The sequence below is a fragment of the Adelges cooleyi genome, unplaced genomic scaffold (assembly GCF_023614345.1).
Source record: "Adelges cooleyi isolate 19-005CV unplaced genomic scaffold, UGA_ACOO_1.1 ACOO_flye_CR_arks_rails_tigmint_CR_PRNA_376, whole genome shotgun sequence".
In the NCBI taxonomy this organism is placed as follows: domain Eukaryota; kingdom Metazoa; phylum Arthropoda; class Insecta; order Hemiptera; family Adelgidae; genus Adelges; species Adelges cooleyi.
The window spans coordinates 7803379-7830971 of NW_026096053.1; the positions used below are offsets into that span (position 1 = coordinate 7803379).

Consider the following 27593-nt stretch of genomic DNA (forward strand, 5'->3'; position numbering starts at 1 on the left):
GTATACGCATAACTATATAGCAAACATACCATGACATGATACAAAATGTATGTGATTATATACATATATACACTATTAGTTATTACATACATTTTCCCCTTAAATTGCACAGAATAAATGGACTATTGATTTGATTTAAAAATAGTAATTTAAATGCTGAACGGCCTAAAAATAGCTTGAAGTTGAATTTATTTGTGTTGTTAAAATATTATTTATTATTGTTTACTTACAACTTTACTATTCATTTTATGTACATATTAACATAACAAATTAGGTATTTCAGAAAACAGAATGCGTTATTTCTTTGTTGAAAAATACGGATAATATTATATTGTTATTACTTACCTATTTGTTATTAATAACATGTTACTACTGTATAATAAATTAAATCAGAATGAACAATGATATATATATGACATGGACAATGGATAACTGATTATCTGATATTGCGATCGGCCATTTTTTTTGGAGGAATGTATCATATTTCCCATATTGATACGGGACACCACCTATTGATTATGGTAAGCGAAGATATAATACATTTGCAAGGCAAACAAACCGGATTTCCTGTCTAAATACACAAAATCTTAAATGAGTTTTCTTGCACAAAAACTTACACGTCATATACCTCAATATTATTTAAAAATAAATAAGTTGTAAGTTATTACAAGTCGTAATAACGATTTGCAGAATAAACGATAGTAAAATGGTCACAAGAAACAATAACATGGTAAGTACCTTAATATAAATAATCTATTAACTTAAAAAAAATTGGCGGTTTGATTTTATTTACACCTTCAAGTGGCCATTCTGAAATAATTAGCCTAGAACCACGCATATGAAATAAATAGATGAGAAAAAATTTTTTAGTCTAACGATACTATAAATGTATATTTCTTTTTATGACACTAAAATATTTTATTTACACATAAAAAATAAACAACCGAATAACGCATTATAATATAACTATATAATATATATCAAATAATCGGCCGACCTTGAAGATCTCGCCGTCAACAAATTAAACGATGGCCAATGTATTTTCGTGCATACCAGGGAATCCTAACTGAGCCTCTTGCATAATCCTCAACCTGGGACCCATGGGTACTCCGAGCTTGTGCATCCTTTCCTCGCTCATGTAAGGCAACTCGACCAGACCAATCTTTTCCTTTTCGAACGCGGAGGCGTATTTCTGTAAAATGAAAAACAAACATTAATAGTACATTTTTATTGATAAAGTCAGCAATGATGTATGCAAGTGAGTGTTGGGCAGTGGATAAGATGAATGAAAGGAAGTGGCCGTGATAATGTTGAAGTGGCTGTGTGGAGTTTCTAGGTTAGATAGAATAAGGATATAAATTTGGGAATTGCGCCAAGAGCCGGGAAAATGAGCGAGAACAAATTTAAATGGTTTGGGCACATCGAAAGACTGGAAGAAAACAGTAAATTTGAAGGAAATTCTCTTTTTGAAACATTGGTGTTGTAGCTTCGGATATAAATTCTCGTGGGACTCCCTGTGTATTGCGGTAGACTTTAAGTCTTCAAATTTTCGTTTTGTCACTATTATTTAAACGACGTATATCAATTACCTCGTAACCCAACTTCTTCAGGAACAGTCTTAAAAGCGGTGGCTCATCGCCAAAAAATTTTGTGAGTTTCTTGACTTTGGTCGGACTTGAGTTGGTCTGTTCGGCGCCGATCGATTGAAGCGCCCGAGGCCCTGATTGCGAACGGATCGACAACATATTTGTCTGCGTCCTCAGGGCTGAAAGTTCGTTTCTGATTACTTCCATTTCCTGGATCATAAGGTGTTGAGTTCTCATCTCGGACGATAGGTGCGCTACGCTCCTAGCTAGAGTGACCACGTGAGATTCTAACCTCTGAAATCGTTTGTTGATACCCTGTGGGAAAACAGCGTAAGTTAGGAACGAGAACCAAAAACTATTATTGATGCATAAATAAAATAAAACTACTTACTTTGATGTCTTTGACGGTCTTCTTACGGTCGTCCGTAGATCTGCGATGTCTCTCCCGGTAAGGCCTACTGCTGGCCGATGACGGTATAGATGACATGCTGCCATACATGCGTCTCCTGTGAATTCTCGGATCGGACGGTTGATATTTGGGACCTCCGGATTTGCGCACTCCTAGCAGTTTTAACACCTGTAAATAAAATTAATATCATTGTTACATAGATAGCCGACTGCGTGTAGTTCTCAACGGTTGTTTATACGAACCTCCGAGTACATGGTCTCCAACCCTTCAAGCTGCTTTCTTATAGTTCGCACATCACTGTTGACGGTTTCGTCGTCGCTACTAGCTTCCTCGTCAAACATAGAATCCATGTCACCGACGCTACTCGCTGTGTGCATATTATCATTGTAAGATTATTTTTTTCGGGGAGGGGGAGAGATTGATATTGTTCTTTAAAAACATGTAATATGTTTTCTTACATTGGAGAATTCTTCTTAGATCCGGCCGTTTAGAAGAACTCGTAGTAGGCCTGTCTCTGTGCGACTTCTCTTTTGGCGCTCTAGAAGACCACGGATTTCGTTGATTGGAAGTTTGACCTCTGGATTTCACCACGTATTCCGTTCTACTAATAGACAAAATCCAATTAAGACCCACGAATCTATATGGTTTTTGTTTGTTTCTAATAACACTTACTGTTTGTGCACGGGCGTTTGCATGCCGTCAGATGATCCATCGGGAGACAATGGCGGTAAGGGAGGAGTGACCGATGATACGCTGTCACTTAACGTCGACGGCACGCTGACCTTTGATGGATCGAGGATTTGCCGTAGCTCAGTGTCTACGTAATCCATCCATTCGCTTTGGCCTTTCTTCCCTGCGAAAGCCGATGGTAATTTATATTTTAGACAAACAGAATATCGTTGTATAGAGTTGATGTTATGTAACTACAGTTTACCTTGGTTTCTTTGTTGCATCTCCGACGACGATTCGGGGCTGGTGGCAGAGTTTTGAGCTTTACCGCTACTGTAAACGGTACTACCACGCCCAGAATCTGATTGGCCGCCACTACCTAACCTTCCATCCGAACTGGCTCCGCTTATTGGACCGCTGGCAGCTCGTTGCTCCTCTAACTTGTCGACGTCGTCTAGCGAACTGGGTTGAGATTTGAAATCATCTCTCTTGCAGATTTTCCGTCCCAAATACCTATCGCTAGAGTACTGCACAATAGTCTGTTGTGTATTATTGCTCGATTCGACTAGATTGTCGTTAGACTTGGATCTAGGAAAGGGAGCGGGAACATCTTTGGTCTTTGCCAGAGGCATTGGCGTCTTAAAACACTCTTGCGGCTGTTGAGCCGGTAGACTCTTCTTAACGTACAACGGACTCTGGTTGATATGTCCGTAATTATTGGCCTGGACTCTAACTTCATAGTTGGTGGGCCGGTGAACTTCACTACTGTAGCTCTGGACGTTCGGCCTTCTCTGGTCGATTACCCTGTTAGTCTGTACAGTATGAGGCCTCTCGTAAGTTCTCGACGGACCAGCCACATTAGCTCTGCACTGATCCGGTGTTTGATACACGTTTTGATTTGGCATTTGAATGGTCATGTTTTGCATTTGATTATTAACGGCCAAGTAGACCCCGTGTTGGATCAGTTGACTGTGAGGGCTCATTGCCGGGTCGTCTAGTTTGATCGGTGTTGGCAAAGGAGTCTCGGCGTTATTCAAATTCAGTTCCGCTACCGGTTCGGTTTTTGATTTTGAAAACCTCGTGGTAATCATGTCTTTGATGCGAGACGAAAACTTTTTCGAATTGTTAGGGTCTTCGGGGGTAGAATGTGAAATACCCGTTCCTCCGTTATACGTTTCTAAACGCCTTCAAATAAAAGATTAAAAATAAATTGTAAAATATTAAGAGGAATACAATTTTTTTATTGAAATCGCATGTAGATCTTACGGGGCAAATCCGTTAGAATCGTCTCTGAATATAGGAGATAACTCAGTTGGAGGATCCAAAGTCTTTAACGGTTCGGCTTTGTAAACATGCTGTTGTTCATTGTTAACCATGGCGTAATGATGCGGCGTATGGTATTGGTGTGTATTTTGAGGTACATTATACTGAAATGTGACAACAAAATCAATAATAATAATACAGCTGTACAGTTATGAGTGGAATTCATGATGTCTGACGTACTGCGCTCGTAGACTGATCCGACCATGCGATTTGTACGTTTGGCGTGTCAGGTCCGACGGCTTTGGGCCTTTTCTTGTAGTCATTCAATATCGGTATTTTTAAATTTTTATCGGTACTGCTAAGAACCACTTCCCTTTCAATCTGGAAATAAAAACAATTTTATTACTTTCATCCTGCGGTTTAATGACGTTTATAATAATTATAGTGTAGTTAAACGAGTTTCAGATTTTTTTTTTTTATACACTCTTCGAGACGATTCGTGATAGACTCGATTGCTACGGCCACGCGTTTTAATTGGTTAAAAAAAAAACCAAACAGTATAGATGCGCTGGGATTTTATTCACGTTGACTATATCTGCCGACTGCGACGATCCGTTTGCTTCTCCTCTACATACCTTGACATATTGCTCATACATCAAACGTTGCGCTCACAAATTAACACAACTCTTAATATGTCACTTGAACTCTGCTAGAGGTTACCCTTTTTTTTCTTTTGACCCTTTTAATACGAAACTTTAAGGTTTCCATCGCACGATATCACACAAATCGCGGTCACGTCAACGTACCCGTGTTCTAATCTTTAGGCGGCTATCTCGAGCCGATGAGATTGTTTACGCCGTCGACTTTCGCTGTGCCGCTTCCCAGCGGTTTGGGAACTATTCTCACGGGCCGCGTTTCTCATAGCCAAAACGAGCAACTGCGGGCGTTTGTAGGTGTAGTTCCCGGCCGTGGAAATCGCACAGAATAATAATTATTATAGTTATTGTGGAGTTGACTCACCGGGAATTTACTAGAATGAGTGTGGATTTTGTTGCTGGAACCGGGCAACGGCGAAGGTTCGTTGTACAGCGGATAGGGTGGCATCCTGTATGGTGGCGGTCCTGACGTTTGATGCTGCTGTTGGCCTCCCTGTTGCTGCGGCGGACCGGCGGTGGGTTTTGGCGGAGGCGCCGGCTTGGTTAGCCCTACGACCCCTGAAACAAAAATAAAACATTCAATGAAAACCCGTCAAAAAAATAAATCATTCTAGTGTATCTGTTCGTTATACAGGATGAAGGTGGACAGAGCAGCGTCTCGATCACGGGATCCGAGGTGGACTTTCGGTCCCGGCTGAGACGTTTCACTTGCCTCACTGTGGTACGACCGGGCGGGCTCGGCCGAACGGCGGCTGAAGAATTGGCACAAGTGCACATGGTCCGGAGAACGAGCGCGCTGGCCGACTATTCGGCGCATTGTGTTTCCGTATGTGTGCCTATTGTTTTTCCACATACGTTTGAATATGTATATCTCAACTCTTATGTCACGGGCCACGAAATGCAACGGAGTAAGTAGCCCGTGCCCGGTTGTAAAAAAAAAAAACATTTAATTGCGTTTCGTCTTGTTATCACTGTTGCGCGACTGATTTAATTATTAAGTGCCCGCTTGTATCCTTCGTGAATAATTTACACGCGAATCGTCGCCACAACGGTCGACAATATCATTATATTTTTCTTGCCGCTATTTGTATCACATACCTATGTCCCGTATTCATCATGTATATATTTTGACATGACATTAGACTTGAAAAATAGCTACAGGTATAATTCCGTCAGCAAGGTGCAAGGATACGTTAATTCGAGAAAAAAACCCTACCCCAACAAATTGACGACCGTCAGATGTGACCGTTGGTAATTGGTAAAGAGAGTGCGGAACACCTGCCTCGGGTTGTCGTTAAAAAAATAAAGCTATTTACGTTCAAGCACTCTTTTTATCGGACTGTTAAATAACCGTTGACTCGGCTACTACCAACTCGGAGGGTGGGAGGAAGAGGGGGGGGGGTAGAGAAAAAAAAATCGCAATAGACAAATACACGGGCGGTTATTAAAAAAATATATATATTATACCGAAAACCTCAAAACGCTTTGGCGTGTATAATAATATGTAAACCGGTGAGTACACGTACCGGTGCATAACGGATTTGTTTCGGGTAAAACTATATAATATTATTATATTATGCTCTTTAGGATTCCATAGGGAGCGGAAGTTCATTAGTTCCACACGGTACCATGGGAAAGCAAGCGACCAGAAATCCGGAACAGGGTGTAGGGCCGCGCAGAGCTTTCTTGTCCCGCACTACCGCGCACACCTGTTGGATTCGGTACCGAGTATATATGTTATGTATATAGTTTACAAGTATACGTTAACCGTCGTTCGTCCATATCTAGTGTAAATCATTGTTATTCAATTTTTAGCCTGATTACCCCCATTGAGCGCGCCGGATTCAAAAAGGGGTTTCTAAGGCGAACCCGAAAGAATGGGCTAGTCCGGTGTTTTCGAGCGTGTCCATCAGATGTATGAGTCACAATATAGTTGCCCGTATTCGTGTTGGGAATATATTTGAACGTGTACAATAATAGCTTTTTGGTCAGGTGGACGCAGCGGATAGTTTTCCAATAATATTGTGAATTACCATAGTGCGGCGTTCGACAGGATTCTTTCGGCAAAAAAATAATAATAATAATAACAAGAAAAAACACTATCACTAAAACGGTTTAATACGGCAATCGGCTGATATCGCATCACGTATATTGTCTGTGTATACATTGCTACGTGTATACACAATATGGACTATTGTGCACCGAAGAATTAGATACGGCTCATCGGTCAAACGAAATAAAATAATAGAGTATTATTATTTTTGAATCGTCAGACGACGTTGCTCCAATACGGACTAGCATGACCTAAACACCGAAGACGTTCCATATTTTATGTGTGTTCGCTTTTGGTATATAACCCGTCTTTATGGTATTCATCCGGCTGTCCGTACCGATTGTGTTTGTCTTGTAAGGGGAATAGAAATTGGATTTTCGGGAGCTTATGGATGATGTTCTCTATTTGATACGCGTACAGAGAAAAACGGCCGTGTCACGTCGATAACAATAATAACAACAACAAAAAACATCTTAATAACGTGAGTGTGTGTGTGTGTGTGTGTTTGGTGTCCATGAGAAAAATAATAAGAACGTTTTATCCGCCATTATAGTTTTTCCTCTTTATTATATCATGTGTGTAGAAATATGACGGGCACTTCGTACCGACTACCGAGTAGGTACTAGGTACACGGCTGCAGTTGCTACAATATTTCTCGACGGTTAACAATGTTTGTTTCTGCGCAAAAAATATAGACAAATAAAATATTATTACACCTGTCGTGTAACACTTGGATTAAAAAAAAAACACCATATTTCAGACGTAGGTGAGGCTATTACGGATTCCCAACGGCTCGGCAAAACAGCCGACAGACGTCTAATCGTCTATTGTGAGCGCGTGTAACCCCTCGCCACTTCCGGAATAACGTGCACATCATATCTTAAAAAAAAAACGAAGAAGAAGAATGGTAAAAAAATAATACTCTACTACTATTAATTCGTATTGCAGGTGCGCCAACCGTCCGGTTAAGTAGCCACCTGCAACGGAAGGTATCCAGTATAATAATATTAGTATAGGCAGTATCGCAGCGTAGGTACATAGTATACTATTATAATAATACATAGTAGCAGTGCTTACGTATGTATATATATATTTATATAAACGTACATTTATTGACCAAACAAGGTCGGTTTAACTGTTATTTAACGACGATAACGCGTTGTATGTGCACGCACTTGAAGTAAAAAAAAGAGGAAGGTGTGGAGGTAAAGAGTTGAGTGTATACACATATTATTATAATGTTATTATCTGCGTTTGGCGGTTTCAAGGTGAACGAATACCTGAACAGTCGCTCCTAAAAATCGCTCGAGGCGCAGATACCTAGGTACCCTTCAGAATTTGTATTATTATTAATATTTTTTCGTCCTGTCTCTACATCACTATATGTGTATCGTGATTTGATTACACGCAACCACGTATACATAGGTACATATTATATATAATATGTGTATAATATGATAATACAAGATAATTATCTATTGTACGCTCGGCACAATGTTGTGATTGGCGGCCGAGTGAAATTCGTCAAGACGGATCAACCTTTCTCCACTGCGGTGCCGTATGGTGGAATAAATATTTGGTATTATTGGGTATCTGAAATCACAATACCTACGACCCTCCGGTTTACTATACACTCTTTTTACAGTACCTACAACGGTACTGGGTTAAAAGCTAGAATTTACAATGCTAAACAACCAACGTGCGCCAAGACTGTCAAGGTTTTTTTTTAATGAACAATAGATCCGTAGTACACCTCTCTTCTCGATTAGTAGCCATTCACCATAATACTCAATTGTAATTTCAAAATATGTTGTATTTACATTCCGGCATAAGATACCTCTTTGGTCTACTGCTTATATCCAAATATTTATTACATATGCTCACGCGGTCTTGGAAGATAACTTGTTTAGCTAATTTATACTCGGAATTAGATAGTAAGCTACAAGGACTTCAAGTTAGGATTATAAAAATACAAAGAGACGGAGCGGAAAGTAAGTTCAGAATGGGAAATCACGCACTTCATCCGACTGATAAAAAATATTTTTTTAACTAGATTAAAAACAAAAACTATCTAGTTAATTGAAAAACGGCAAAAATCAAAAATAATATATCGTCGTTGCCACAAAGAAACCTCTCATGTGCCAATTTTACGATTTTGAGGTTTTGGTATTCCCGGATACAGAAAAAAATAAGCTATCATATGATAAAATCTCCAACGTGCTATTCCATTGTAGAATGAAAAATAAAATATCCTACGTATTACCTACTATAAATCGTTTTACACGTTTTAGTGTCCCCTAAACAATTAGGTTTTAGCAGATGGGAGTTTTTTTCGCGGCAACGACGATTTTATATATTTTAAACGATTTATAGTGAACGTTCTACTTGTTATGTTTTCTTACTTTTTCAGTGCCGTGTATTTTAAATGCACAAGTTTGTTTTGGTACATTATTTTTTAATAGTCTTAAGAAATTAAACTTTAATGAAATGCATTAAAAGCTAATTTAAAAAAAAAAAACATAAAGGAAATTGTGATTTCTGTGATGATAGATCGTTCACGAAAATGGCATGCTTAAAAATGCACAAGCAACGATTTGGCTAAGCCACCAGGCATTATAAATGATTCAGGCCAGCTGGAAAATTCCCATTTTTCGACTGGTCTCTAGTGAGTAGTGATAATTAGCAAATAGCAAAATAGCATGGCGAATAAAGTCGGACTCGGAGCCCTCAACGGACTAAAAACTGACTCGTGATAACGCCGGACCGGTTCATTGGCCGGACCTCGCTGTTGATTTACGGTGTTACTTTCTCGACGATAAAATATTTACAAAAAAAAATAACACTCAACGTTTGGTATCTGTTGTAATCTGTTCTCCTGAGCAAAATCGTTGCCCGCCGGCCGGTCGACAGAAAAGAAACCAAAAATACAATAAATAATAATAATATATACTCACACGCATAAACGACGTCAAACTGGAAATTTAAATTCAAGACATTATTGCTTTATGTAATATCACAATTTAAAAGCATGCGTGAACCGCGGGTTAGTGATTAGTTGGTGTTATACAGCGGTATAACGACTTTGGACACGAGAAAGGAATAACAACAGAATCTCATGGATAAGTTTAAATTTCGCACAATCGTGACCGCGTCTCGACGATAATAATATGTAGTGTAAACAGCCTGAGGCTGATTGTTGCCAAGGATTATGTTTTTTTAGCTGAATTCCTGCCTAATTCTCTCGTGATCGACCACGTCGACAACCATAATAATCGGCCGAAGATAAGCTGATAATAATTTATCATAGAGGAAAAAACGCCCCAGAGAAGACAAGAAACTAACACTGATGTAACGTTACTAACATTGTTTTGTTTTATTTTCAAGACCATTCAATACTTTATAAGCAGTTTCTTGAAAAAAAAAATGTCCAACTTTTCCACTTTTCATTTGGTAAAAAAAAACCGTCTTCTTAGTTTTGTTCCCCCGAATCTTAACCTAACCCAACACGGGATTATCAAGTATTTCATGTTTTTTTTTTAATGTTTACAATATACTAGTATGTACAGCAAAAAGAAAGGTTTCGAAATATGGTGCTGGAGATTTCACAGACTGTAAGAGATTTTATGAACAAGCGGTAGTCACTTCATACACACTTCATACCGGTTATGTTAGGCTTGTCTTATATCAAGGAAATCTACAAAGCTTTTGGACATCGTCCGATTTGGTTGACAATTTTATCGCTGCTAATTTCTTCCCGTTTGAATTGTCTAGTTTCGAGTAGTTAGTGTATAAAATATAATTATTATGAATGTGCTTAATTTGGTGAGTTGAAATCGTTAGGTTCGGTCGGTTATGTGTATACGTGTATAGTTCATCGGTTTCGCTTTGGACCAGACGTTTGCATTAAGACTAGTAGTCACGCAACGAAATGTGTGTAGTTTTTTCTTTCTCTCTCAGAAAAAATAAATACAAAACATGTTAATCGTCGATCTATCGAGATAGAAGGAAGCGCACGACATCTGCTCGGCATCTCGATACACGTTTGGATAATGGTTAATAATAATAATAAATATAATATCTGTAATTATACACGGAACCCCCTGGAAAACCTGCTCTAGTTATTATGTGCAACAGTTTGTTGGGTAGCAACACCGATGGAATGCAGAGATGTTCCGGACAACAAGACAATGGAATGGACGGAAACGCAATTACATATTTTCAGTATAATATTGGAAAGCTACCTGGCAGGTTGCAATATTGTAGGCGGGTGCATTATTATTGTCAAGCCAAATTCAAATATAAATCAACAATTTATTTTTTTAACATTACATTATTATAACAGAGTGAAAGTTATTCGGCAACGGTGTACAACCTGTGGGTGCTGCTATGCGAACGCGGGTCGCATGTGTTGAAGTTTTTTTTTATTTTGCGGGGTCTCTATACTTACTACTACCGTACCTCGTTTGTCCTGGCCATTAAGCAATTATAAATAATAGACGTGACAGTTAAAAAACTCCCTAATTATTATTTATTTCACACGCGAGAATTCGTGTGAAAATATGAGATTTATCTTATAAAATAAAATTATACGTTTTAGATGTATGTGATTACATTTTGTTGTATGTGTAGTTTTGTAAACAATAGATTTAAATGACGTGTGATGTGGTCAACCTGGTTAAACATTTAAATCTAAATGCAAAATATAGTTTCTAACGTGTGCCTAGGATGGACAGAGTTTGCCGCGGTAACGAACCCCGAGCAAAAGTCGAGGAAGTAATTTTGAAAATCTTATGCCTAGTAAATTTTCACTAAATCGTGTAATCCAATCATAACAAATCCGTGGTTGTTTGTTTACGTATGTTATGTGAAAAATAAAACGATATTAGACGAGTGTCCGTTCAAAAGCCGTCTCAAGTACATAACGAGACGGCTTCGGGCGCTTTCATAATATTATAGAATAGTATATTGAATTTTTATACCGAATGGTCGATTTTAAACAAAACAAGCATACAGAGAAAATAATTTCAACGATATTAGTCGGCGGGGTCGAAGACCAACGACGGGTTCTAATCTTCGGATGAAGTACCTAGCGGGATTCATTATTTTACATCAGGTGTATGCATATTATTATGTTTTCTATCTAGTTCCCATTGTCTTCGCGTTTGTGTGTGAAATAAAAAAAAACATTCTCGAGACGTTAATACAATTAATTAAATTTTCTCGCCAAGGTCTCCCGCAATTACTGTAATTTTACACGGCCATAACGACGGATGGGTCGTCGTACATAAACCTTATTTCTGTTATAAGGCACCTTATTTTGTTAACACGGTAACGGTCTGTCTCTCCACGCCTTTCGGAGTCCAACAAAAGCCATATAATTGGTAACACGACAATGCACGGCATCGACACAACACCTTTACACGGTGTTTGTGTTCGACGCGATATTGTCACCGCCACCGACCTCTACAATCATAAAAAAAAAACGATTTTTTAGGTACACACATATTGTAGGTACCTTGAACGTGGCTCAATAGTACATAAGACCGTCGGAAACTCAAGAAGAAAAAAAAGGATTTATAAACCCCAGACACGCGTACACACATACATAATAATATTTATACAAGTTGCGTCGTCAGTCGGCGTGTATACTAATAATATTAATATATAACAACATGATCTACACCGAGGACGCGTTCATCAATATTCAACTTGACCGACGAATACATGACACGGACCAGAATACCAAAACGACCAGAGTGGCATTGGTGCGGTTTACCGGTGTGGGCCAACACAAAAGGTCATTGTCCATCCATTGTGCAGAGAAGGAAAAAACAAACCACCGAATCGGATATTGAAAACAAAAAATATTTTGAAAAAAAAAGTTATGATGGATATCCGTCGTTGAAGCACGTTTACCGTTTCAGTCGTTGGAATTTGGTAACATAATTTTTTAGGCGGCACACACGTGACGTTATTTTTAAAGCGTTCTTTGGGCGACTAAACGAAAAGACTAACCTAACGCATGCGTTTTTTATTTTTTAATTAAAATTTTAAAAACTGTCCCAACTCAAAATTCCGTCCAAAATACGATTTATAATTACGAATTGAGACATTGTTTGTGTTTTGGCACAACTATTTGGTTAACTATTGATAAATGGCGAGGTTCGACGGCAAATCGAATAAGCTCGACCAGAAGAATGTGCAAAAGGATCCAAAAAAAAACTCAGCTGGTATTTTTGTTTAAGTCCAAACGTCGTTTGGTTACAAAACTCAAAAATATGGATCTATTGGCTTTTGTGCATACCCGAAAGAACTCATCCGGGTCTAGTTTTTTAATAAAATATAAAATCGGGAAATCGCTACTTTGCGTGATTTTTAAGTCAAACTCGACTATAACAATTATTAATACTAATAACTCACCTCTATCCGTGTTGCGGTTACCCTCCAGTTTTAAAAATAATTATCCCGGCGAAGATCAACATAACTCCATCAAGTGGTTCACGATAACTTTTTTTGTTTCCCACGGACTCGACGAAAATTAAGTGAAAAAAAAAACAGCACTCGCACTTTGGGTAAAAAAAAAATAATACAAATTTTTTAGAAACAAATAGTGATTATATTTCAGTTCTTTTTATCATCAACTAATATACCGTCGAAGCGATTGCGGACTACTGGACCGTTGTAATGGTGTATGTACGTCCACACCTGTTACACACGACAGAGCACGGTGCGGCCGTCGTCTCCACTACACGTCACGGTGGCCAGACCAACGCGGCACTCACAAGTCACACACACAGTGGACGCCGGACGGATATTGTGGGGGGATCGAACCGGTGTCTTGTACTCCTCACCGACGACGAAACGACGATACTCGCAACCGCCTCCGGTTCACTCGTGTCGGCGGACACACTCAACGATATTGCCCAGAAGATAATAATATTATCCCACATGTGGGTACCATGTGTGTATCCCGGTCTATATTATAATATTTATTATTATTATATAATATATTATTTTGTATAATATGTAACCCTTTACCACGGACGGGTTTGTTTTATACACCCTGATGATATTTATTATATAGGTATATACCTAAACACACGAGTAAAATACAGTATTATAGCAATCTGGAGTCTGGTATAACATACGAAATAATTAATATTTTATAAGTACATATAAACCCATTATTTATATTTGTATCTAGAGTATCCATAAAAAAAAAGTAATTTATATTCTTTGTAACAACACCAATAAACGGACCAGTATAAAACCGAGTTCTTTATAGGTATCGCTTTTATAATATTATGTAGGTATGCTGCAGATAGTTAATTATTTATACGTTTTGGAATAAAGTTGATGCGTTTAGTTTTTTTTTTAAAGCGATGAAGATGAGCGTTGTAGATAAATGGATCGAGAATAAGTGAGAGATCAAATTTAGTGGCTAGGAGGTTATAGAAAGCGTTTGAGAACCGCGGTAATGTTTGAAAAGTAAATTGTAATTAATCGAATCTGTAAGTTTAAGTGTTTGTCGGTTGTGTTAGCAAGGGATTGGTGGACGAAGATGAAGTGGAAATAGGTATTGTGGGTAGTGGAGTCAGCAATGAAGCATAGGGCACTGAATAAGGCCTAACATTTCGGTAGCGTTTCGGGCCTCTCGATTATCTAGACCTTTTTGTTTACTTAAAAAAAGTAGTCAATATTCTGGTGACTTCTTGTCGGGAAAACTAACTGAACGTCGGATGTCTGTTATAACTATTTAAAACCGCAAGAATAATAATTGAGAATAATTATTGTTAAACAACGAAGGTTTAGAATCAAATTATAAACAAAATCGGAAAACGTTTAGCCGTGATCGATCGATTTAATCATAATACTAAAAATTGCCTATACAAAACCCCTTTAAAAGAAATACTATTTTTCAATTCGTGTGAGCATCAGTCGAGAGAGGTCACAGCGAATATAGCACAGTCACTTTTGCGAGTTAATGATCATTGATGAATAATTATACACCATAACCATTATTAAAAATAATAAAAATAATAATAATAGATAGATATAAAATAAAGTATTTTAGTCATTACGACATATTTTTTATTATACTTATACAAACCAAAAAATTAATCTGGCAACATTAGATTTTCGGCAAAATTATTTTGTAACAAAGAAACAAGTATAACGCAAGTCAAAATAATGGCAATAACGTTTTTATTACAGCAGCGCACAAGAGGAGGTTAAGGGTCATAACTGATAAACCTATTTTAAACCCTCGTCCTAAGGCATTATTTTCTGTAAGAGTTTAAAAAAACTCGGTCTTATCTTTATATGTACACGGAGCAATACATAATTATTATAAAATAATATTTTTGCCATAAATATTCAATATGGTGTTGGTACATTTAGACAATGCCACGTTATGCCCATATTATAATAAGTGAGTAGTAGGTAAGCCAGTAAAAATGAATTTATAGAAAAGTGCAAAGTTATAAATTATAATCATTAATCAGGGTTTTAACAATTGAATATTGTTTTCCAATTCGTGTAGTTTGATTAACAGCTTTTACTCATAGTATACAAGTAATAGATAATATACATCCATTATTATATTATAATGGATAAATATCGTACACAAACCTCAATTTAAACGACTATCGCTAATAGTATTTGTAAAAATATTATATTTGAGATTTTTCCATTTAAAATTTCGGGCAAATTAATTTGTAAAAAATACCAAGGAAAACCTCCGCTTTTGTCTTTTTGCTCATAACAAGCAAAAACAACAAATTATGAGTACTAATTTTGTATATATTTAGGCCAGGTGTACGTGTACCTAATGTTTTTCTAAATATGCCGAAATAAATACTCCAATAATATAGTCTACTTATTCGTTTAAGTATAATAGATTAAAAACAACCTAAATTATCACGTTATGCGTAACAGGTGTATGCGTTTTTTTAATAGCCATTTTAAGTGCTAAAATTAAAGAAAATTTAGAGCTTTAGAGTTTTAACAGTTTTTTGTGTTATTTTGTACCTTATTATTTATTATTATTATTATTATTACTATTATACGTATAAATAAGTTATAACTTATAACTCATAAGGTAGGTACTAATGAGTAATAAAACTACTATATGTATATGTAGTAATGTCTAAATTTATATTAACGGGAAAGAGATACAAAGGTAGAATTTGCTTTTTAATTTAATACCTACGTATTTGCTGTAAAACTCAATACTATATATTGTATAATATATTATTATATTAAGTTAATAGAAATATCAACAAAAACCAACGATATACCTACGGTGTACACTGTACCTATAATATTATTTTCTACTAATTTTCAAAATTTAGTTAGTTTTACATCAAAATCCCTTCGAATTTTCGAATAATAGGGTGGTTAATAAAACTCTTACTCTAAAACTTGGCTTGCAAATTCCCCCCCCCCCGTTTTTTTATATCATAGAAAAAAATGGGTGGAGGGGGGTGCAGCAAACAAAATTCTAAAGAAAGGTTTGTTTAACTAGCCTATTATTCGAAAATTCGGAGGGTAGCCTACACGTCTGTAATTTTGATGTAAAACTAACTAAATTTTGGAAACTCATAGAAAACAATATTATAGCTATACCGTAGGTATATCGTCGGTTTTTGTTGATACCTTTAATAGCTTAATTTTTTATGAATTGTTTAGAGTAAAAATTCATTTAATTACTGAGTAAAGGAACTGACGATGTACGTCGTATAATGTTGTTGTTTAAGAGTCATACAAATTTCAAAACATTATGTTGGTGCTCTTACAACAATTTCGAGATACTTTGGTGTCATTACGAATAACGTTATTTTGGTGTGTACTGTGTACATAATAATATGCTTCATACGAGCTCTTAATATAAGGTTAGGTATAGTTTTTTGCGTTTTACCAGTAAAATATAGGAAATAATATAATGATTTTTTGGTTTTTTAATAGGTATATTTACTGTATAATGGATCTCAATTATTACTATTTATTGATAATAAAAAACTGTTTGATAAAAATAAAAATTAAATTTCCCGCGTTATATTTTAACCTCAAATATTTAGGCGAAAACATGGTTGCTTTCGGCTATAAATGAGGTCATGTGATACATAATTTTTTTATGGCAATCATTTTTCAAAACTATTGCCATCGGTTTTTTAAGTTTTAAATAAATTAAAAGACAGTTGTTTAGTTTTTATTTTATCTAAGTTTTTTTTATACTAACAAAGTGCTTAGTTAAAAACATTAGTGTAATGTAATAAAATCCATTCCTCGCCATTTTCAATATAAATTTGATAACGCTTATCGAATGATTGAAACGGCTTTTCCTCGTTTCTGCAAGTTTTTGGCTTGAAAATACAATTATTATTAAAAAAATCTAAATTATACTTCATAGTGTGTCTTTATATTCGCCTGGTAAGTTAGTTTTTATTTAATAATGTTTGTTATAACCATAATTTTAAATAGGAATAAAACATCAAATATCACTATTTCCCAACCATAGTTAATGCTTACACACCATTAATAATCAGGTAACAGGATATTCTTTAAGTTTTTTTTAAATATTCTGGTAATAATTAATGTCTAGATTTATTTTATATTGGAGTTTACAACAGGAATTTGTAATATGATTCGAGTGTGACTATAGATTAGTACGTAACCTTAGAAACTAAGTATTAGTCATGAGTCCGACAAATAGTGGTTTTGCAATCTATTTAATATAATTATTTTTTAACTCTAGTATTTTGTGTTTGCTTTATGCAATTGATGCACAACTAAGGTCCAAGTCGCTACTAACATTTGAAGAATTTCTAATAGTAAACTGTACTCCCAAGACCTTGAAAATGTGAGTTTAAGTATTTCAACTGATGTTTAAATATTTCATTCATTTGTGTTATTTTTTTGTTCTAACTCTAAATTATTATTGATAAATTATTAAATTTCAAAGAATTGGGTTGTAGCAATTTAGGACACTGTTCTATAAGTATATTAATTATAATGTGTATCGCTTATTATCATATGCGCTCGTGTTAATAACGTGTTACACAACTCGGTTAATTTTTTGAAAGTCTAGTAATTTTAACTTTTGTTTTTTTTTGTAAAGTTAATTACAAGTTATTTACAATAATTTGTAAATAAATTTTCTTCCTTATAAACTCATTTCATTGCCGTACATTGCTTTATTAATATACAATTAAAATAAAAGTTTGGTTGATAACTATTTTCAAATAGTTATTTAATCAATTAAATAAATATATTCTAAAGTTATGGCAAAAAGTGTTGTGAGTTCGTACATAGATACCAAAAATGTTATACATCACCATTCTGTCTAAACTTCAACCATTCTGTTTAACTTAAAAAATATTAAAACTAGTAATTTTAAAGTCATTATTTTTAGTATATTATATGGATGTATTAGTTAAATAATTTAATTTAAGTAGTAAGGATTTAGGTTGAAATTTGAAAAACATTTGTTGATCGCAATATAATCAGTCTGAGAGAGAGCAGACATTATTTTATACTTACAAATTATTGGAAATTTAAATGAATGTAAAGAGAGTTTGTGAATCATTCGGTACAATGTATTATTATTATACTTCATAATTTATAACTAACAGACATATTTTACTATTTTAAATAATTAAAAATAGTATTATTACATAAAAAATGTACAGTTTTGCTTGTCTGCAAAACTGTTGGGATTAATTAACACTAAAATTGAAGTTAAACAGACTAGTAAAATATTAGTACTAATATGTATTAATTTAGGTTAATATTTTGTGATTAAGTTTATAAATTACAATAATATTATTAAACGTTATTAATTAATATTATTATGTTTAACTGAATGAGGTTAGCTATTTTCAATTATTATCTTTTAAAGTTTTATTATAATATATTGTGTTGGTAAATTACTTTTTTCACATTTTTAATTGTAATAATATGCAATTTTTTTTTTAAGATTCCGCCTCGCTGACAAAAATCATAACAAAATAATATTCATAATGAGTGACGAAGAAGTGGTCCAAATAACTAATCTGTTAGAACGTACAATTTCTACAGACAAAGAAGAGCTAAACCAAATACAAAAGTTTTTGGAACATGCAGCTCAAACGAATCTACCTGGTTTTCTCAAAACCTTGTCAAATGTTCTATTATATTCCGTTAACAATCCAGTTGCACGCATTGCGGCAGGACTACAAATTAAAAATCACATCACTTCAAAAGATGAAGCTGTCAAAATACAAATGAAACAGCGGTGGTTGTCGTTCACTGAACAAGACCGCATGTTCATTAAGGAAAATATATTCAAGGCACTAGGCACTGAAAGTCGACCAAGCTCAGCTGCGCAATGTGTTGCTAATGTCGCTATTATTGAGTTGCCATTAAACCTCTGGCCAGGTCTTATCGCTTCGCTAGCCGCTAATGTTACTGACCCTAATTCTACGGATGTCCTAAAGGAATCATCTTTGGAGACCATTGGTTACATTTGTGCGGAAACCGATAGAGAAATTTTGAAAGCAGAGTCAAACACAGTATTGACAGCTATTGTACATGGTATGACCCAAATGAATAATCACGTGTGTTTAGCAGCTACAACAGCCCTCTACAATTCATTGGAGTTCACTAAAGGAAATTTCGAGAAGAAAATTGAACGCGATTATATCATGGAAGTCGTTTGTAAAGCAACACAATCATCAGATACTCAAATCAAAGTCGGTGCTCTTCAATGTCTCGTTAAAATTGTCTCTCTTTACTATGAACACATGGAGCTCTACATGACTACCCTGTTTCCGATCACCTTACAAGCTATCAAATCAGATTTAGATGAAGTAGCTCTTCAAGGTATTGAATTTTGGTCAAGTGTTGCCGAAGAAGAAGCTGAGATTATTTATGAAAGGCAATGTCAAGAATCGGCCGGTGACAAAAAACTTATGATGTACGCAGAAGGAGCATTGGAGTTTATCACTCCTGTTCTTATGGAGAAACTGACAAAACAGGAAGAAGGAGATGACGATGACGATTGGAATCCATGTAAATCCGCAGGCGTCTGTATTATGTTATTAGCTACTTGCTGTCAGAACAATATTGTAGCTCACGTACTTCCGTTCATCAATGCAAATATCAGTAGTCCGGATTGGCGTTTCAGAGATGCTTCAGTCATGACACTTGGATCTATTCTTGGCGGTCTGGATCCTAACGCTTTAAAAACCCTTCTCGAACCTAATATTCCGGTTCTTATACACCTCATGTACGATTCAAGTATTGCTGTGCAAGATACATCAGCGTGGACATTTGGTCGTATATTTGAGTTTGTACCCGAACTGATTATAAACTCGCCATGTTTGAGTGACGTACTCGGAGTATTCATTAAAGGTCTTAAGTCGGAACCTCGTGTAGCCACAAATATCTGTTGGGCTTTTAGTAGCCTGGCTCAAGCTGCCGGAGAAGACATGAATGTGTTAACGCCATATTTCGATTACATTGTACAAGGTTTGCTGGAAACAACAGAAAGAGGAGATGGAATGCGATCGAATTTACGATCTGCCGCCTACGAAGCACTCATGGACATGATTAAATGCGCTCCTGCTGATTGTTATGAAACTGTTAAACGTACAACATTAATTGTACTCGGCCGTTTGAACCAAATTATTACCTTGCAATCAATGAACGAAGATTGTTTGGATATGCAAGGGTTGTTATGTGCAACATTACAAAGTGTTATACGGAAAATGAGTGGTGAAGATGTAGAAAAAATTGCCGATGCCATTATGAACGCTCTTTTAGTCATGTTGAACACGAGCAAAGATAGCGGTCTACAAGAAGACGCTTTGATGGCCATCAGTCCATTGGTAGAAAATCTTGGAAAAGGGTTCAACAAGTACATGGAGTATTTCAAGTCATATCTATTTGTTGGACTTCAAAACAACATGGAATTCCAAGTATGTTTAGCCGCTATAGGTTTAGTGGGGGACTTGTCTCGAGCTCTCCGTGAAGACTTGGCGCCATACTGTGATCAAATATTTGCTCTACTTTTCGATACCCTTCGCAACAATACCGTTAATCGGAATTTAAAGCCACAAATTCTTTCTGCATTCGGAGACATTGCTCTCGGCATTGGTTCGGAATTCAAAAAGTACTTGGACCACGTTGTTACTGCATTGGTTCAAGTTGCACAACTTCAACTAGATCCTAACGATGCAGATATTGTAGATTACTTGAATGAACTAAGAGAAGGTGTTTTAGCTGCCTACGTTGGTATCGTACAAGGCCTGAAAGGCGAAGGCTTTACGCCCAATCAAGATGTTTACATGCTTGAAGCTCATTTGCCATTCATGGTGCAGTATATGGTATCTATTTGTGCTGATCCCAACGCACACATAGGGATATTAAAGAGTTGTTGCGGTCTCGTCGGAGATTTATGCACTGCATTCGGAGCAAAAGCATGCCAGATTTTAGATAACCAAGGAGTACACGAGCTGCTGTACAAAGGACGACAGTCCACGGACGTGACTGCTAAGAGTTTAGCACGGTGGTCAGCAAAAGAGCTACAAAAGATCAAGACTCTTCCAATGTAAAATTAATTATCTGATTTTAAACGCGAGACTCTATCGATCGTTTGTCTTCTCGTATGATTGTCTTTAAAAGTGCCTATGTAATTTTTCTAGTATAAATGGAACCAAAACGTATCTGTGATTTTGTATATCTGTATGAGTAAATGTGCTACTCTATTTAGTATTACTACTAGTGTACGGATTTTAAACTTAAGTGAGAAAGTTTTTTTTTTTAAAATTAGTTTACAATGATTGAGCTCATTTACTCGGCTCGTATGTCTGACTGATTATTGAATAATATTTGTTAAATATTTAAATGTATATACATATATATATATATATAAAAAAACTGTTTATATAATGTTGAAAACAATGTTTCCGAATGTCTGATTTGTTCCGAATGTGTATTTTTGTATGAATGCAGAATTTATTTATTTACTAGGCCCCCTATATTCATTTACATTGCCTGTTTGCCTGTCTATGCATAATATTTAAATTTTAAATGATGAATAATATATAAACATAATTGTATGAAACGTAAGAAAATAGAAATTATTACAGATTATTACACTATATCAAACTTTTATCATTATACTGATATAATACATTTTTTGTAACACATTTGTATTTTAATTAATGTATAATTTAATTAAATTTTAACATTTTTATTCGAATTGAATGCTGAGGACAAAATTTTTTCCGATAATCTCTGGTCTCGAGCAATGAATATGTCTGACATATAATTTGACTTAAGTATTGTTATTATGTATACAAAATATGTAACCATTATTTTGATTATAACGAATAATATAACAAAATATTTTTATTTTTATTTCATTAATAGCAAATAGGTTCTTTACTTTACTTATTAAATAAATTGTAATGCTTTTCTATTACTATAACACGTCAATATATGAGAAAAAGTACATTTGTTATTATTCTCCTATTGACTATAACATGTATTCCTAATTTTAAATTAGGTAAAGACCTTTAAAAATGTTATTTTGTAATATGTTAACTAAATTAAAAAATATATATATCTGAAAATAATATTTACCAATCGGACGTAATGAGCAATATTGTAAAACTAAATCATGTTACATTTAATAACACTAGTGTAAAAAGAAAACATTAAAAATTGTTAGTTTTTATATAGCAAATCAATTGAATCATTGAATAAGTATGTATTTAAAATATAATTTTGTCAAATAATTATCCATTTGTTATTCAAATAAAGCTGCTCAGGTTAGTCGTTAAACCATAAAGTGTCACAAATAAGAGTTAATCAAATAGGAGTAATCGCAAGGCGTGTAAATAGTGTAGGTATAAACATTTTTTTTCTATGACCATTTCGCTTTGCCATAAACAGGTTTTTACGATTATTTTTAAAGGGTATTTTCGGTCAAAAGGTATTAATTTCAGAAAAAATATATTATTTACGTTGAATTGATCCATAGCAATTTGAGCAGCTCATTTTTTTTTGGAATCTAATAATTTTTTATTGAATTTATATTTTATTTAAACAATATTCGAACAAAATATCGATTATAATTTATAATATGAATAATAAATAATATTATTCCGCCAATTTGTACATTTTATTCCATGGAATTTGTCGTTTCTTCCATGTTCGAGGGGCATGCGCACTGATAGCAAAAACGGGCATTATTGCTGACATTCCTGTTTATACAGTTATGACATCAATACTTTTCCTATTAACACAACTGATTACTGAACACTGACCAAAAGTTATTCCGACATAACCTTTTGGCTTTTACCTCACTCCGATTTCTATGATATATTCGAACTGCGATAAGTTCCTTACTACCTTTTTCTTTTTTAAATAAAAGACGTTTTGGAACTATCTTTTTCCCGTTTTGTTTTATCTGTGCACAGTGAGTTGTGTGATTAAATTGATACAAGTCAGTTGATATTTAATATCGAACTTTGTGGCTAGTCTTGTTAATCGGAATTTATATTATGCATTATTCACTTTTTCTATGATCTAAATAATATAACATTAATAAAAAAATGTTAAACAAATAAAATAGAAAACGGTTATATTAAATTGTTCAAAAACATCTCATAAATCGAAGTTGAGCATCCAGTGTAGAATATTCTTCTATAATGCTAATGAACGGCGAATAACCTATTTCTACTAAATTATTGTAAGGTAGGCGGGTATTATATCATTTGTTATTATTATGATTGTCGTATTCAAAATACCATTTATTATGCTTTATCCAGGTGTTGGGGTTTACAGTTTCATAAAAATGGCAGACATCGACAGCCGATTCATCGCCTTTGAGAACGATCATACTTACTTGAAAACTCCAAGTAAAGAATGCAAAAATCTACAATCTTTAGAAAATAGATCTATAAAAATGTAAGAAAATATTTTGTTTATTTATTGATTACTGACTGATATGTGCTACAATTAAACATATTTTCACGTTAGAACTGAAGTTCGGGCGACGGCACCTACAGATTCATTGTGTGATAAGACGAAAAAGAAAACAAACGTAATCGACATGAATCAATATTCTCTTTCACAAGCAATTGACATTTTAAGTGGGCCTAATTCGAAAGTATTTTTTCTTCCACCAGCGGCTCCTTCAACTATTCCGGTTGCACCAAAAGTTGTATCGTAAGTAAAAAATAGTTATTAGTCTTATTATATTTATATTATTTATTTATTTATTACAAATTAATTTAGATTAAAAAATCGTGTGCCGGTATACAAAGAAAAAAAGCGCGTTGAAAAATGTATATTACCTAAAACATCAACTCCTATTAAAGTTATGCCTGCAACAAATCCAAATAATTTATTGTATTTCATTCCACCAACTACTCCGTTAAATGTAGGTTTTCAAAATTCTAGGTAAGTCGTACATTTAATTTATTACAATTTATTAACGGTAAAAATTGTTGTCATGAAAAATGTAATCAGGTGACCGCCTATGCTCAACATGGGAATTGGTGCTACTTTTTTTTTGGTGGGAAATTTGGTATCGCTTTCTAAAATTCCTAAAAAATACTTTGTTTATTAATTCATTACTTAAATAAAAAATGTTTGATTAATTAATTTATCCATATGTACAGAACAAATCCAAGTATGTAACTTAAAATTTACAATCAACAAACGATAGTTAAATAAATTATAACAAAATAAAACATAATATTAAAAATACCAACAGTTTTAATTTAGTATGAATTAAACATAAAACTGAGATCACTTTAGATTTGTGTATTATTAATAACTTAATATATTGTACTATATAATTCTATTAAAGAATTTGATTAAGAGTGTTTGAACTGATTATTTGATTTTAGCAGTATACACCTCTTGTGACAATTATATGGATGATAATAATAATATTATGCAATAAAATAGCATTATAACATTTCTGCGGGCTTCGGCTTTAATGATAGCAAATTGGTAGTGCAGATTAATAAAGCTTTGGTTTAAATTTGGCTCAAATAACATGTTATAAAAACCTATTTTTTTTTTATAGGAAATCATCCCCGGGGAAACCGGTATCAGCTGTACCAAGAATAGAAAAAGTAGTTGTTCGACCTGCACAAGGACGCAAAGTAATGAATGATAACAATAGCGGTGTTTGCAAAATCAAACTCACTAACAAACTGATGAAGCGAATACAAAACGGGGAAAAGTTGTTCATGTGTTTGGAATGTGACAAAATCTATCTGGAACACTGGAGATTGCTAGAACATCAAAAAACTCATACCAAATGTGAGAAAAACGACTTAAAAGAACGAATGTAAGTACATTCAAAAATATTGTAATTTATTCGTTAGTTTTGTTTGTCACGTTGATTTTTTGTTTGTTTAGTGTATTTGTAGAAAGAAAAAAAAATCCCGACGAGCAAGAAGAAGAAAATAGTTATGACTATAGGCGTGATGAAGATTTTTTTGATAATCATTCGACCAATCTTTCGTCAATACCTAAAAAACCAAAAATGTTCAAAGGTGAATGCATAATATGTCACTCAGTATTTCTAGATTTGGGTAAACATCTAGAAACTTTTCATCAAAACGACTTGATCAAAAACAGCTCGCATCAATGTTTTAAGTGTGATTTACAATTTGATGCCGAGGAAGATTTACAAATGCACAAGTTAACTGTACACAGGAATGGTAATGTGTACAGTTGTGAAAGTTGTTTTAAAGAATTTTCGTCTGAAAAAGATTTGGAAGCACACATGTTAACACACAATACCGATAATATGAAGTATTTGTGTCCGTATTGTGATGCTGGTTTCTCACTGTCGGTTGGATTACGAGCGCATCTTACCAAACACATTGGAAACAGTGCCGAGAAACCGACATTTGAAAGTTCTCCTCATCATCAAGTAGAAAACAGTCTTGGACGACCTCCTGAGCAGCTAGATCAGCTGTTTGCCGACTTGGATAATATATCTGATAATGTTAATGGAGTGTATGTGGAGCAAGTAGCCAACGATAATTATCGAGTGAGAATTGTCAAAAACCATTCTGACAACAAGCAGTCACCAAATGAATTTGTTGACTCGGATCCATTAAATGACAATTCAATTACCAACAACGTGTAAGTGTTTAACCCGTTTCACACATGTGCATTTTTATACACGGCTTCACAGCCAAGCAAATGGTTTGCCTTTTACTTTATTAAAATACACATTTGTTTAGATGCTTACGAGCATTTCATCGATTCCAAATTCATACACGGCGTATGAGTAAAGTGTACGGTGTGAAACGGTCCTTATATTTGTTAAGTCTACCTGATTTGTAAACTTAATTAATGTATTATGTTGTTAATAGTATGCCTTTGGAAACAATTGAAAATAATATGGAACTTCAGCCACAACTAACGTCAAACGGTCGTAAAAAGCGTGTGAGTTACACTGTATGTCGAATATGTTTGATGATCGTAAGCTACTCCAGAATTGGCCGGCATATGAGAAAAAAGCACAACAGTGCTGCTCCTTATCAATGCGAAATATGTCACGCCGATTTCAATCGCAAGCATCTTATGGACGATCACAGACGGAAACACACTAATAACAAGCCACACAAGTAACTAAAAGTCTTAGCGCAATTTACGTTGGGTTTTCTAAATTAAAACAAACTGCTATTATTTTTTTCAGATGTTCCGAATGTAACAAATGCTTTGCTTACAAACACCATCGCAATCGTCATATGATGTTAGTCCACAACAGCGATACTTTGGATAAGCCGTTTCAGTGTACCATGTGTGACAAGTCATTTTCTTTTAAAGAATACCTAACGTTGCATGTCAAGTACGAACCTATTTGATACTTACTGTTACAATTTTTTTTAAACATGTTTTTTATATTTTTTTATTTTTACAACTTTTTAGTAGCCGCCATACCGGCAAACGATATATGTGCCAGATTTGTGGCAAAAGTTTTCCAACCAACGCGGGATTGAATAAACATCAATTGTGTCATACCGACGAAAGGCCGTTCATGTGTGAACAGTGTGGTCGTACGTTCAAGTGCAAAACCCACTGCGATACACACAAAAAGAACATTCATCCCGGTGATGTCGACCTGTCTGTAGAACAGGAAAAATTTGAATGTAATTTATGTAACAAGACGTTTACCACAAAAGTGTATCGTGATATGCATTTTAAGCGTCACAACGGCCAAGGCCATCAGTGTAGCATTTGCTTTAAGCTGTTTGTTTCCAAAGCACATATGCAAAGACACATCAAAATAATGCATTGAAATGCATTATCGTATTGTCTAGATTAATCATTAATATAAAAAACATATTTATAAATATATGTATATAAATTAACAATAGTTATGTTAAAGATGGTTTTTTTTCGTATTGTTTGATATTTTATTTAAAAAAAATTTGTTTATGGCTATTGTTATTGTGATAATAAAAAAATAGTATAAATTAATGTATGTTTTTCTTACTAATCACACTGCTATGTAATGAAAATTAAAACGGTTACATAATATATTTTAGCTTCGATGTAAATTTAGGAAAGTGTCAGTGTTTTCTTTTTTTTCTATGTTTCCTAAAGTGCTGATTTAAGTAAATTGAAAATTTTAATTATTAATATTAATAATAAAATGAGTTGGTTGTAATGTGTAAAATTAATACAATAATTGTATGGCACAAGAGAATAGGACCTCTTGATACGAGAATCCAAATCGCAAGAAAGGTCAAACTATCGATTAGGGTTGAAAATATATTTAAAATAAACAATTATGTTATCTGCTTAAGGGCACTTTATTTTAATTTTTGGTTAAGTTGCATTCCTTTAGAATGTAAAATAAAAAGTTGGCAACATTTCAAAACTAAAGCGTTTTTTCTCAGAATACCAATTTTCATAAAAAAGTCAAACAAATA

At 34.5% G+C, this 27593-nt stretch overlaps 3 protein-coding genes across 5 annotated transcripts in view; 1 reads left to right on the forward strand and 2 right to left on the reverse strand.

Annotated features, from left to right (window-relative positions):
* The window catches only part of LOC126840179 (basigin), a 151191-nt gene that overhangs the window by 10656 nt on the left and 112942 nt on the right, over positions 1 to 27593 (reverse strand). The window lies entirely within an intron of this gene.
* On the reverse strand, positions 866 to 13409 carry LOC126840173 (uncharacterized). Of its 3 annotated transcripts, none has more exons than XM_050575746.1 (11): positions 5216 to 5375; positions 4948 to 5141; positions 4168 to 4308; positions 3931 to 4091; positions 2930 to 3849; positions 2668 to 2848; positions 2454 to 2596; positions 2238 to 2362; positions 1978 to 2163; positions 1590 to 1901; positions 866 to 1192 (listed from the first exon to the last, which is right to left on the reverse strand). In XM_050575746.1, exons 1-11 carry the CDS (start codon positions 5358 to 5360, stop codon positions 1022 to 1024), a joined length of 2679 nt encoding a protein of 892 aa, XP_050431703.1. In that variant the 5' UTR covers positions 5361 to 5375; the 3' UTR covers positions 866 to 1021. The 3 variants fall into 3 exon arrangements, with proteins under 3 accessions (XP_050431703.1, XP_050431702.1, XP_050431704.1); XM_050575745.1 differs by having other exon boundaries at positions 868 to 1192; positions 2454 to 2599; XM_050575747.1 differs by lacking the exon at positions 5216 to 5375 and adding an exon at positions 13057 to 13409 and having other exon boundaries at positions 871 to 1192; positions 2454 to 2599.
* Positions 16802 to 27138, forward strand: LOC126840736 (importin subunit beta-1-like). Its single transcript, XM_050576661.1, has 10 exons — positions 16802 to 17067; positions 18614 to 21228; positions 23454 to 23592; positions 23665 to 23853; positions 23923 to 24087; positions 24722 to 24988; positions 25060 to 25794; positions 26028 to 26282; positions 26354 to 26506; positions 26587 to 27138. Exons 2-10 carry the CDS (start codon positions 18657 to 18659, stop codon positions 26954 to 26956), a joined length of 4845 nt encoding a protein of 1614 aa, XP_050432618.1. The 5' UTR covers positions 16802 to 17067; positions 18614 to 18656; the 3' UTR covers positions 26957 to 27138.